The following is a 14078-nucleotide window of genomic DNA, read 5'->3' as shown; positions in this document are numbered from 1 at the left end:
TTTTTGGATAATTTTCAGCAGACTCTTGCTTGCATATGATATCAATGATACTGGTGGGAAATTTCCACACTCTATCAGATCACCTTTCTCTGAAATGGGAACAAATATAGATCTCTTCCAGTTGGTTGGCCAGGTGGTTTTCCTCCACATTTCTTGGCACAACTTGATGAGCACGTCCAGTTGAAATATGTCAATTGTATATCATCAATTCCTGGGGCCTTGTTTTTTGCCCATTCTTCCCGATCAGCTTGCACTTCTTCCTTCATCACCATAGGCTCTTGCTCATATATTGTTTCAGGAAATTCTTCTGTGTCCACCAATTCATTTTGGTATAATGATTTTTTATACTCTTTCCATCTTCTTTTAATGCTTCCTGGATCATTTAATATTCTGCCCAAAGCATCCTTAAGTATTGCAACTCAAGACTTGAATTTGTTCTTCAGATCCTTTAGCTTAAGAAATGCTCAGCAGAAAAGAAAAAGAAATGCTGAGCGAGTTCAGCCCCTTTGATTTTCTGACTCCAGCTCTTTGCACATTTCTTTTTAATACTATATATACTTTGTCTTCCCACTCTACCCTTTGCAATCTTCTATTCGACTCCTTAAAATCTTGATTTCTTCCTTTAGCTTTGGCTTCTCATGCTTTAGTTTAGTATTCAGAGTTTCTTCTGACATCCATCTTAGTCTTTTCTTCCCTCTCTGTCTTTGCAATGATCTTTTGAGTTCTTCCTTGATGAAATTCTTTATATCGCCCCACAGCTTATCTGGTCTTCACTCATTAGTGTTCAAGGCCTCAAAGCTATTCCTGAGATGGTTTTGAAATTCAGGCAGGATAGATTCAAAGTCAAATTTTGGTTCCCATGGATTTGATTTCATTTTCCTCAGCTTGAACTTGCGTATGAGTAGTTGGTGGTCTGTTCCACAATCAGCACCTGGCCTAGTTTTCACAGCTGATACTGAGCTTTTCCAGCAATTCTTTCCATAGATGTTATTGATCTGATTCCTTTGCATACCATCAGGTGAAATCCATGTGTATAGCCTGCGTTTATGTTTCTTATAAAACATATTTGCAAAATTCTATCTCCAGCTTTATTTCTATCACCAAGCCCACGTTTTCTAACTACTGATCCTTCTTCTCTGTTACCAACTTTTGCATTCTAGTCAACCATTATTAATGCATCTGGATTGCATGTTCAAGCGATCTCTGACTACAAAAGTAGTGTGTGTAAGAATTGAGATTTTTGCATTGATAAATTCAATCTCCGGTGGTGCTAGCCATGTTTTGAGTGCTCAGTAGCACCTGTGCTGGTGGCGAGCCTGTTATGCTGCTCAGAGAGTGAGAGGTGGATGTAGCTGGGGTGGATGGAAGATCAGGTCTCCTGGGGGGAGGCAGTCAGTTAACAAAGTGCCACTGGGCGCTTGAACTATTCCTAGAACCCCAAAGGCTCCTTAAATGCTGAATCACAGTCTCCATTAAAACAAGACCCTTCAGGGATTCTCATAGACACCCATGGATTCATAATATATAGATACAGATATCTCATAGATTCATAATATGTAATTGGAGTCTTCAAAATCTGTTGATTGAACTGGGAAAGAGTAATTCCAAGTAAAAGTGAATTGCATTAGCTAATAGAGCTAAATACAGAATATCAATGTTTGAAGATACTTTGAAGGAGCTGGATAGAAAACAGTATCAGGTTCTACTTCTTCAGTATTTCTTTAATTCATCCTTGACCCTAGAGCCTCCCCTAGCAATGTAAAATAGTAGAATGGTTAAGACTGTTGTCTGGAATTGGAAAAGACAGGTTTCAGAGTCTTCTCTGCAGTTTACAACTATGAGCACTTTTATTAGCCTCCCTACTAAGCCTGAGTTACATAACCTTGTAACAGTGAAGAAGGACTTCGTCTTGCTTGGATCCACATGTGTAGTCAGGGACCTCTCCAAATTATTGAGGAGCAGTGATATCAGTTCGAGGACTAAGATATGCCTGGTAAAAGCCATGATCTTTTCAGTCACTTGTTGTGCGCCTGAGAGCTGGACTGTGAATAAGGATGGCAGAAGAAAAATGAATGCTTTGAATGCCTTTGAGCTGTGGTGTTAGTGAAGAGTACTGGATAATCCATGGACTGCCAAAAACAAACATACAAATGAAAACAAAATCCAAAAAGCAAAAACAGGTATGTCTTGAAGAAGGTGCAGCCAGAGTGCTCCTTGGAGGCAAAGATGATGAAGCTTCTTCTCACAATCTTTGGCCATGTTGCTAGGAGAGGCTGTTCTTCATAGAGAAGCATTGTGCTTGGGAGGTGGAGATGTTGCAAAAGAAAGGAAGACCCTAAACCAGGTGGACTGACATTGACCCAGTGACTGCGGCAGTGGGCTCAAGGGTGTCGTAAATTGTGATGATGGTGCAGGATAGGATCGGGTTCAGATCTCTTGTTCAAAGAGTCGCTATGAGTTGTACTCAGCTTGACAACACCTAACAAAAACAAGAGACTCAGCTCATCTGTAACTTACCCCATTGGGTTATTAGGTACCAGCAAGTGAGCCAAGACCCTAACCCTAATCTCGACCATTCTTGCAGTCATGGCATCAGGCCAGCTCATTGAGGATCTTCCCCGGCTTTTGCTGATGCTCTCTTTTACCCAACATGGTGTCTTTTTCCAAGGACTAGCACATCCTTCCTCCCCGCCCCCACCATACTGGAAGAATGTGACACAAAGTTTCACCATCCTGGCCTCCCAGGAGTAGTATCCTGCTTACATTGTTTCTCCAAGATAGATTTGTTTGTTCTGCTGGCAGTCTGTGGGGTAGTCAGTGCTCTTCTCCACAACACCGCAACTCAAAAATACTTGTCTTCTTCTGTCATCCTTTTTCATTATCTAACTTTCAAAAAGAATTGATTCTCTCCTGAAGATGTGTGGTTTGGATCTACCAGATGCTCTGCTGGAGAAGGAGGAACAATCCCCTGTGTCAGTCGGATCTGATTCAATGGTACACAAGAAGAAAAGAAAGGAAAAAAATAATTGCTTCTTCTTCTGTCATCCTTTTTCATTATCTAAGTTTCAAAAATAATTGATTGTTTTTCTGTCTTCCTTTTTAATTATCTAAATTTCAGGGACATAGGAAGCTATTGAAAGACCATGGCTAGACTCAGGCACACCTTAGTCTTTAAACTGACATCCTTGTTCTTTTACAACCTTGGAGAGCTCCTTGACAGCAAATGTTCCCAGTACAGCATGGGGTTTTTTTAATTTCTTTGTTGCTGTTCTTGGGGGGTGTGTGTGTGTGTGTTTAAAATTTTATTTTATTAATTTTAATGAACATTTATAGAGATTTTGGATTTCCATTCGTTCATTGTTTTTTGTTTGTTTGTTTGTTTTATTTCTTGACTCTTGTTGCCATGGTTGTTGATTATAAATCCAAGTAAAATGAAATCATTGATAATGTCAGTCTTTTTCTCTGTTTATCATGATGTTGCCAATCTGTCCCGTGGTGATGATTTTTGTTTTCTTGCTGTTGAGATATAATCCATATTAAAGGCTGTATTTGATCTCCTGTAGCATGTGTTTAAAGTCTTCTTCACTTTCTGCTGACAGGTTTTTTTGTTTTGTTTTGTTTTGTTTTTTGGTGAGAAAATTTTATTACATTTAGAATTAGCCCGCTGGACTCAGTTTAGATGATCCCAATTTTGTTGGCAACATCCAAAGCATCATAATCAGGAGCAAGTTGAACATAGGCCTTCTTCTCTCCATCAGGCCTAATCAAAGTGTTGACCTTAGCCACATCAATGTCATAGAGCTTCTTTACAGCTTGTTTAATTTGGTGCTTATTGGCCTTGACATCCACAATGAACACAAGTGTGTTGTTATCTTCTATCTTCTTCATAGCTGACTCAGTGGTCAGGGGAAATTTGATGATGGCATAGTGGTCAAGCTTGTTTCTCCTGGGAGCGCTCTTCCGGGGGTATTTGGGCTGCCGTCAGAGTCTCAGCATCTTAGGCCGCCGGAACGTGGGTGACGTGCGGATCTTCTTTTTTTTTTTGGCTGTGGTCGCCCTTCAGGACTGCCTTCTTGGCCTTCAATGCCTTTGCTTTGGCTTCAGTTCTGCTGACAGGTTTGTGTCATCTGCGTAGCAAAGGTTGTTTATGAGTCTTCTCACTATCCTGATGCAATATTCTTCGCTTAGTCCAGTTTCTCTAATTATCTGTTTTATACAAAGTACTCAGTAATCTTTTAGACTCTCGCAACCCCTTCTCCACGTTGTTACCAAAGTGCGCTTCTCAGACATACATTTGATCATATAAGCTTTGCATTCTGGCTTCTCCTTCCCTGTAGAATCTGTCTCTTTCCAGCCTTCTGTGCGGAGGCTCCTTTTGTGTTCTGCTTCTTTGCCCCCTCCTCATCCTGCCTTCTCTTTGGAGTTGGGCCATTTGTCGAATCAGTAATACTGTATTCCTAGAGTCTTCGGTTTGCTGATGTTTCTGTCTTTTCAAGACCTAGTTCAACTGTCACCTTTTTGAACAGGCTGCATCCACACCTCACCCCAGATGCTCTCTTCTCTGGCCCATGGCCATTTCTAGTCCTTCAGTATTTATCCCGTAACAGAAAACAATGAATGAATGGAAATCCAAAATCTCTGTAAATGTTCATTAAATGTTTCTCCCTTTAGATAGTGAATTCAGAGATCACTGACTCATCATATCTGTATCTCTAGCACCTATTACTTTTCGAAGGGACGCTTCTTATTCATTGTCTACTAGGGAGCCCTGGTTACCAAGTAGTTAGAACTCTTGACTGCTAACTGAAAGATCGGCAGTCTTATCCATCAGCAGCTCCATAGAAGCAACATTTGGTGGTGTGTTTCTGTCAAGATTACACCCTCCGAAGCCATGTGGCCTGTTCTGTTCTACAGAGTCGAATCGACTTGGCAGCACACATAAGTTGAGTGCTGTAAGCTTTCATAGAGAGCTCTGATGACCTAGTGATAAGAAGCTGTGATGCAATCCCAGAGTCGCACAGTTCGAATCCACCAGCTGCTCTGAGGGAGAAGGATGGACATTCTCCCACGTGAAAACCTACTAGAGGGTCAGCTGTGAGTCGGTTCCAACTTGACAGTATACACCACCAGCACCAAGTAATGAAATATAACCTTCTCCTAGGTAATAAGCATATGTCTGCAAAAAAATTATCTGTGGAACACACACATCTAACAAACAGAAGTACAATGTAAGAATGACACTACAAAATAAATACAAGACTTGGTATGCCTTTTCCTTTAGCTAGCCTTTGCCCTTCTTTCTAGAAGATTACAAAATATAAAGCTATTAAGATAATAAAAAAGGGGGGGAAATCGCAGTTGTGCGGTGACTCTGACTCAGTGCCCTGGTGTGTGACAGAGGAGAGCTACTCTACAGTGGACGGGACAGGGACCTACAAATGCAGGAATGAGAGGAGGGAGAGAAGAGCCCTTCATTAGCACACGGACCCTTAAAAAATTTTTATTTGCATAGTGGAGAGTACTTGGGGTGTGGGAAGGGCAAGGGGGGATTGTATACCAATGAAAGAATTTTTCTTTTAATTTTCAAAGAGGAGTGAACTGGGGGTGGGGAGAGGTGGGCAGGGAGAAAACAATGAATGTAACAATGAAGGAATGAAATCCAAACTCTCTGTAAATGTTCATTAAAATTTATAAAATTTAAAAAAAATTTCAAATTCCTTTAATCAAGACTTGTACTTAGCTGCTTCCTTGAGATAAACAGTGAGCTAGGGCCATGAGAGGACAGGTCACTGTCCACAGAGAGCTAGTGTCCAGGAGAGGAAACGGGCTTTGTCAAGTGATCACTGACAACAGCCGGGATGCCGAGCAAACGCGCAAAGAGGACGTGCACTTCTGCAGAAGAGTCAGGAGAGGCTCCACCACGCAGGCGAGGCTGCTGCTGGGAAGGGCGTGCTTTCAGGGCGCACGATACGCGCCTTCCCAGGGAAACACACTCATAGCTGACCCTCCCGTAGGTTCTCAAAGGCAGTAAATCACATACCAGGAGATTGTCCATCCTCTTCCCATGGAGCAGCTGGTGCCTTCAGGTGGGCAGCACGGCTGCTTATCAGTAGGCCACCAGAGCTCTTGTCATATTTCATAACATTAGGGCGGAGATAAACCTGACATTCCTTTCCTTTCAGGCTATGATGTGGTGATGCCAGCCAGGCTTCTGAGGACCGTGGGCAGACCTCACGGCATCCTGTGGACAGCATGTCAGTGCCACACGCGTGCTCACCTGACGGCAAAGTCGCTGAAGGAGTTCACCGCTACCATGTGCAGCCCCCTCACCGTCAATCAGAACCTGCCTTTGCCCTTTCCTGACCCAGCCGCTCAAGGTTCACGTAAGTCTCCAATCCTGAAACTGAACCAGAGAATACCAAATGCAAATACCTTTCCCCCAGTAAATGCTGTGTGTGGCACCGAGGGGAAAACACACCTTCCAGCCTTGAACATGTTTGGCATTCACGGAAGCGTGACTCATAAACCAAATCTCCTGGGTTCTAAGTGGTTTATGGAGATCCTAAAGAAGCATTCCTCGTCGGTATCAGCTGAAACAGTTGTTCCAAAACAAGACGTTCCGCAAATCAAGAGACCACTCAAGGCATCCCGGACCAAGCAGCCGTCCAGGACCAACCTCCCCTTGCTGTCCATGACTGAGGTAAAGTCGGACCTGGTGTGCACTTTGTTTAGTCGTAGTCTCGCTCTCTGCCTTGCACCACAGCCTTCCTGCTGAGGAAAGAGAGCGGGTGGCCAGCTTGTAGTTTTCCATCACAGTGCTTGAAGCCCAGACAGGCACACCTCAGGCAGAAGAGAATGAAGCCAGAGGGGTTTGCGTTCTCGTTCTTTGAAGGGAGGGCATTGATGGTCCTGTGTTACAACTCTCCCCTTCTGTCAGGAGACCTCATGTCAGTTCCTGGCCAGCACCCTGCATGCGCAGCTATGACCCTTCTGTCAGTGAAGTGGTGGCTTGCGTGCAACTCTGGTGCTGGGCTATGAAGTAAGACAAACTAGGAAGATGGACCTGGGATCTGCATCAGGATACTGGCTGGTCCAAACCCCGTGGGTCACGGTGGTCCAACCCATGCACAACTGCTCAGGAGGAGGACATAGAACCAGATGGGGGTTCTTCCTGGGTCCCCATGAGTCAGGGGCTGACTTGGGAGCAGCTAAGAACAGCCCCTGTTCTTTGAAGCCTGAGGGAGTCCTGCGGGGGGGTGAGAATTTCAGAGCAGCAGATTGCACTTCCCCTCCGAATAGTCAGCAATTTCAGGGCTGGGATTAAACCTTCTTAACCTTTTTATCTTGCTTAGTACCACGAAATGCACCTTGTGTTGTTGTTGTTAAGTGCCGTCCAGTTGTAGGTGACTCATAGTGACCCCATGAACGAAAGTCCTCGACACTTGCGTGCGTGACTTTCATCTTCTCTCCAGGTTCATAGGGTTTCCAGAGGCAAGCTATTTACGGAAGTGGATGCCACTCCTGCTTCCAAGCTTGTTTTAATCAGTGAGCTCCACCAAACACTGTCCAGCATGGGTAACTGTTATTGCATTTGACTCATCAGTGTCACAGTGTTCAGCTTCACAGCAACCACAGGTTACCTCTGTACGGCAAGTGGACACACCAGGGCTATACAACCTAAAAGACTGTTTGAACAAAAACAATGAAAAACAGGCCTTAAGGCTGTGGATTAGAGTCACCCCCCTTTGGCTTAGTAGCATCACTTTCGGTCCACTAGGCCAACTGGTCTCTCTCTGTGTTAAGTGCCATTGAGTCATAGGCGACTCATAGCGACCCTATGAACGAAAGTCCTCAACACTTATGTGCAAGACTTTCATCCTTTCTCCTGGTTAATAGGGTTTCTGGAGGCAAGCTATTTATGGAAGTGGATGCCACTCCTGCTTCCAAGCAGGAGTTAATACATTTTTATTCACTCAGAAAGGTGTGAACAAATAGAAAAGCAATCACAGAACATCCATGTCTGTCATTGACATTGAAAAACAGGACGAGGGAATAGTCAGCCTTTGACTTGACCTTCTGAATCTGTCAGAAAACAGGTCAGAATGTCTTGACTGAAGAAGGAGAACCTGAACCAGGTTTCCTTGGCTGTGTGTGTGTGGCGGCAGGGAGGTGGTGTTCCTTGTTATTTTACGCTGCAGTTGACTTCCTTTGAAAAGGTGTACATACCTTCTAGATTAAGAAGTTAGGAATGAAGGACTTTTCTCTTGGATTCTCGTGTATATTTTTACATGGTGTCTTTGAACCCAGGGTGGATATGATGAAAATGTTCTGTGTTACGCCACTTTCACATTTTTTTAATCTTCCTGCCACCTGATTTTCTTTAGTGTATGAATGTGTGTCTGTATGTGTGGATATGTAAGAAATTGTTTGCTTTTTCTTCACATGTGCATTAATTATGTTTATCATGTTGCCATTTCCAGCATGTATTTGCAAATCTTCTCCATCACCCTTAGCTCAGTGTTCCCTCCCTACCTCCTGATTGTGAAAGTGTATTGCCTCGTGGTGGTCTCAGGAAATCACACGCTGAGTGACAGAGATGAAATGAAGTAGCATATACCCGAATGCCTATACCAAGCCATTGTGTTTGCACTTGCTTCCTGTGCATGTGATGATTAGAGCGTGAAGAAGGGAGGTCGAAGAATTGATGCCCTTGAATTGCGATGCTGGTGAAGAATATTGAATTACCGTGAGCTGCTAAAATACGAAACAGATCTTTTCTGGAAGAAGTGTGGTCAGAATGCTGCAGAGAAGCATGCTGTGGCCTTATTCTCAGGAAGGGCCAGTCCCTGGGAAAGACACCGTGTTTGGTAAAGTGGAGAGTCAGTGAAAGAGAAGAAGATCCTCAACACAATAGAGTGGCCCTGTGACTACAGCAGTAGGCTGAGACGGGAGGAAAAGGCAGGATAAGAGAGTTTTATTCTGTTGTACAGGGGGATTGCTGTAAGCTGGGGCTGACTCGACAGCACCTAATAATAACCACGTCCCTGGCCTCATAGCAAGTAAAGAGAATGACCAACTCTGGTTTTTTCTTTTACTCTATGTGAAAAGAGCAAGAGCCGTGTGGACATGGCCATATCTGACCTTTATCAACTTCACAAAAGGAGACAGCCCCCATCAGCAACACAAAGTCTGTTCCCATGAGGTCAGACATGTCCCCCATCTCCATCTCTCTTTCTACTCAGCCCAACACCAGTCTTACTGATTTACTGGGTCCAAACTCTGATGCAGTAGGTCACAGTCCACACAGAACAATATTGGGTCGGAAGGCTATAATTCAGGTTAAGTAGCAGAACACAGTGACGATAGCTTCTGAAATGTGCTTGCAAGCACCTCAGCCCTGAGCTTCGTGGCTTTAGGCCAGTGTTAAAAGCTTGTAACCAAAACATTTATGCCTCAGCTCCCTTCACTCCCAGTCCTTCAGTTGTCCAGCAAATGTGGGCAGAGGCTTTTAGCTCTAGTTCCATGGGGGGTTTAGGGGGAGCAGTCTGCACTCCCATTTCATGTTGGGTCTCTGGTCCTCTGCTTCGGCCATGGCTGCTGGGGCTTTAAGTCTAGATGGCAAGAATCTCTGATCCTGAAGGGCGCCCACTGCATGCCTGCTTCTCCTCAGCTGGCGGTGAGACTTTGCTATTGCTTCTGGATCCGCTTAATGTAATGGCGAGCAGAGACAGTCCCCCTGTGGGTAGGCTAACACCCTATTTGCATAGTCCCACCCATTCACATGGCAAAGTAAATTAATGGCTAGGGAAGTAAGTTTGAATGATAAGCCTTTGAGACCACACTGTTTAGAAGCAAGCACAAAGAGCCACTCACTGCCGTGGTTGGCGTCCAAAGGCCAGGCCGATAAGCAGAGCCGTGTTACACAAGCATGTTGCAGAGGCAGCTCAAACCTCAGAATTGCCCCCTGTGGTGCTGCGCTCTGGCACCCAGAAGCCTGCTCAAGCAGATTTGGGGTCCAGTGGCTGGACTGGAGACAAAGCTGGCAGCTCTGGGGCCAGGGCATCCAGCAGAGCCAGGGTCAGGAGGATGATGAGGGTTGCTGACCATGCCCGTAACTCCTGCAGCTGCTTCCTCCGCAGCCCCAGCAGCTTGCTGTCACCCTACAGGCTGGGGAGAAACACCCCCACCCCCAACACACACACACAAGCAGTGCCCTGCTGATCTGGCCTTGGAATCCACATCTGGGGACAACAGCTGCTTAGAAGAGGAGGGTAGCAGCCTAGGCTGTGGAGGAGGAAGCACTGATGTCTGCTGCAGCCCTCAGGCCCGTGTTATCCCTGGGACCCTCCTGTTGCAGACCACGGTCTAGGGTATTTGAGCAGAGGGGAGTGACAGCAGTCTCCCCTGCCACAGCCTCCTGGACCCTGTCAGCCACTCTCCGGCCCTTTCTAAAAGAGCTCCCTCAAATCTGGCTCAGTCACCTCTTTCATAAGAAGAACAGCCAGGGTGTTGCCCCTGGTGGGGTAGGACCAGCAGGAGGTCTTCTGAAGAGCCAGCTATTTCAGCTGTGAGCCTGGCAGTCATGGGGGCTCTGAGGGCTCGGAGCAAGAGTTAGGGAAGTGGTCTAGATTGATGTGCAAGATAGTTGTATTGTAGATATTTTATTAGTGTAAATATGTAGCATCAGATAATGAGATGAGAAGTGTGAGTAGATCTAATCAGGGGACCTACAGAGAAACTGACATGGCTACATTATTTATTGTAGTTGTTGTTGTTTTCATTGTTGCACATTTTCTTCCCCTCCTTCCCCCTCTCCCAGCTTTTCTTGCAATGCACCCCTTGTTCCAGACTGAATTGGCAGACACAGAACAATTTCATGAAACAACATATGAGCAAGACCCTATGGTGATGAAAGAAGAAGTTCAGGCTGCTTTGAAGAAAATGGCAAAAAAAAGGCTCCAGGAATAGATGGTATACCAATTGACATATTTCAGCTAACAGATGCTGCCCTGGATGTGCTCACCAAGTTGTGCCAAGAAATCTGGAGAACGACCACTTGGCCAACTGACTGGAAGAGATCTATATTTGTTCGTATCCCAAAGAAAGATGACCCAACAGAGTGTGGAAACTATAGAACAATCTCACTGATTTCACATGCAAGCAAGATGTTACTGAAGATTATCCAAAAACGACTGGAACAGCACATCAGCAGAAAACTACCAGAAGTCCAGGCTGAGTTTAGAAGGGGTCATGGTACTAGGGATATTGTAGCTGATGTTAGATGGATCTTAGCTGAAAGCAGAAAATACCAGAGGAATGTCTATCTGTGTTTCATTGACTATGCAAAGGCATTTGACTGTGTAGATCATAACAAACTGTGGCTGACTCTGAGAAGAATGGGAATCCCAGAACACTTGATCGTGCTAATGCGAAACCTATACTTGGACCAGGAGGCAGTCGTCAGAACAGAGCAAGGGAACACTGCATGGTTCAAAATTGGGAAGGGCATACGCCAGGGATGTGTCCTGTCTCCATACCTTTTCAACCTATATGCAGAACAGATTATCTGGGAGGCTGGGCTCTATGAGGAGGAATGTGGGGTCAAGATTGGTGGACGATTTATCAACAATCTGCGTTATGCGGATGACACAACCCTGCTTGCTGAAACTGAAGAGGACCTGAAGCACCTGCTGCAGTGTCAAGGACTGCAGCCTACAATATGGATTGAGGCTCAATGTCAAGAAGACAAAGATTCTCACCACTGGACCAATTGGCAGCATCAGGATGGATGGTGAAGAGATTGAGATTGTACACAGCTTTAGTTTGCTTGGCTCCATAGTCAACACTCTTGGCACCAGTAGCCAGGAAATTAAAAGGCGCATTGCCATGGGAACATCTGTTGCTACGGACCTCTCCAAAGTACTGAAGAGCAGTGGTGTCACTTTGGAGACTAAGGTACGTTTGATACAGGCCATGGTCTTCGCAATCACTTGTTATGCATCAGAGAGTTGGACAATGACCAAGGAGTATAGAAGGAGAATTGATGCCTTTGAGCTGTGGTGCTGGAGAAGAGTATTGAGAATACCATGGACTGCTAGGAAAACAAACAGATTTGTCCTGGAAAGGGTTAAACTGGGTGGCTCCTTGGAGGCAAGGATTCTGAGCCTCCGTCTAACATTCTTTGGACATGTTGTGAGGAGAGACTGGTCTCAGAGAAGGACATCATGCTTGGGAGGGTGGAGGGACAGCGCAGGAGAGGAAGGCCCTCTATGAGGTGGATTGATTCAGTGACTGGGATAATCGGGATGGGAGTGTCAGAGACAGTGCGATTGGCACAGGGCAGAGCGGAGTTTAGGGCTGTTGTACATAGGGTCGCTAAGAGTCTCAAGCGACTCGATGGCACATAACAACAACAATTACAGTTGTTGTTGCTATGTACCAAAGATTCGGAAACTGACCCATAATTGACCCTTTATTTGGGTTTCAGAAACAGTTAATCCCACAGGAGGGAATAGCTCATCCTTCTCCCATGGAGCAGCTGATGGCCTCAAACCACGTGCCTTCAGGATTTCAGCACTGCTTCTTGTCACTAGGCTACCATTTTATAAATAATAATTGTTGTTGATTGCTTTTGAGTCCAGCACAACTCATAGTGACCCTATGAACAAAAGACCTGAAGCCTTTCTATAACCAAACAGCTGGGCTCCAAATTTCATGGCATAGACTGGTGAGACTTCCAGAGCTGCATCAGTTATTTGAAACAATCTATTGGCATTCCATCATTTTCTGGGGCCTTAGTTTTTGTCAGTGCCTTCAGTGTAGCTTGAACGTCTTCCTTCATCACCATTGGCTCTTGTTCATATTGATACTTCCATCATTTTGGTAGAGTGATTCTGTGTATTTCTTTCAACTTCTTTTGATGCTTCCTTGATCTTTCAAGATTTTGCCCATTGCATCTGTAAGTATTGCAACTTGAATTTGTTTTTTTTTTTAGCTTGTTCAAGTTTAGAAATGTCTAGCGAGTTCTTTCTTGCCTTTTGTTCTCCATCTCCAGTTCTTTGCACATTCCATTAGAATGCTTTGTCTTTTCGAGCTACCCTTTGAAATCATCTGCTCAACTCTTTTATTTCATCATTTCATCCCTTTATTTTGACTTTGCTATACTTTAGTGCAATTTTTTTATTCTCTTCTGACATCCATTTCGGTCTGTCTTTCCTCTTCTGTCTTTGTCATGACCTTGACCTCTCTTTGTGGATAATATATTTTATTTCATCCTTAACTTATCTGATCTTCAGTCATTAATTTTCAGTGTCTCATACATCTTCTGGAAATGATTTTTAAATTCAGGTAAGAAAGGCTCAAGATTGTATTTTGGTTCTTGTGGACTTATTTTCATTTTCTTCAGCTTCAATTTGAACTTGCTTCAATTTGAGTAATTGCTGGTCTGTTCCTCAGTCAGCTCCTGACCTGGCTTTCAATGCTGATATTGAGTTTCTCTGACAATTCTTTCCACAGATACAGTCAGTCTGATTCGTGTGCTGTCCATTTTTAGAGATTCATTCTGTGTTGTTTTTTTTTAAATATATTTGTGATAAATAAACCATTGGGCATACAATATTCTGTCATTCGATATCCAGCCTGATTTCTGTCACCAAGACTGTACTTTCTGACAACCATTCCTTCCTTATTATTTCCAACTTTTGGATCCCAGTTACTAGTAATTGTTAATGCATCTTGCTTGCATATTTGATCAATTTCAGACTGCAAAATTTGGTAGACATTTTCAGTTTCCTCCTCTTTGGCTTTACTTGTTGGTGCATGTATTTGAATAATAGTTGTCTTCCTTTTATTTAGGATAGATCTTGAGATTGTCTTTTCATTATGAACCTAACACTGTTCTTCCTCAGTTTTTCATTCTTAGTATAGATCCTGTGGTTGATTGTCCGATTCAAAGTGGTCCATGCCAGTCCATCTCAGTTCACTGATGCCTAGGGTATTGATCTTCATGCATTCCATTTCATTTTTGACAACTTTCAATTTCCCAAATTCATGCTTCATACATTCCACGTTCCAATTAT

The 14078-nt window shown here is 44.1% G+C and overlaps 1 protein-coding gene across 1 annotated transcript in view; it reads left to right on the top strand.

Moving 5' to 3' along the window:
- Positions 1-6196: 6196 nt before the first annotated feature.
- Positions 6197-14078, top strand: part of RMND1 (required for meiotic nuclear division 1 homolog (S. cerevisiae)) — a 53956-nt gene continuing 46074 nt past the window's right edge. The window contains exon 1 of the mRNA XM_006882740.1: positions 6197-6700. Within this exon, the coding sequence (XP_006882802.1) occupies positions 6197-6700 (504 nt within the window). The remainder of the gene's footprint in view (positions 6701-14078) is intronic.

Source organism: Elephantulus edwardii, unplaced genomic scaffold (genome assembly GCF_000299155.1).
Source record: "Elephantulus edwardii isolate Elephantulus edwardi_28Jun2011 unplaced genomic scaffold, EleEdw1.0 scaffold00024, whole genome shotgun sequence".
NCBI classification, from domain to species: Eukaryota; Metazoa; Chordata; class Mammalia; order Macroscelidea; family Macroscelididae; genus Elephantulus; species Elephantulus edwardii.
The sequence above is the reverse complement of the archived record's forward strand: the minus strand, read 5'-3'. Positions and strand labels throughout refer to the sequence as shown.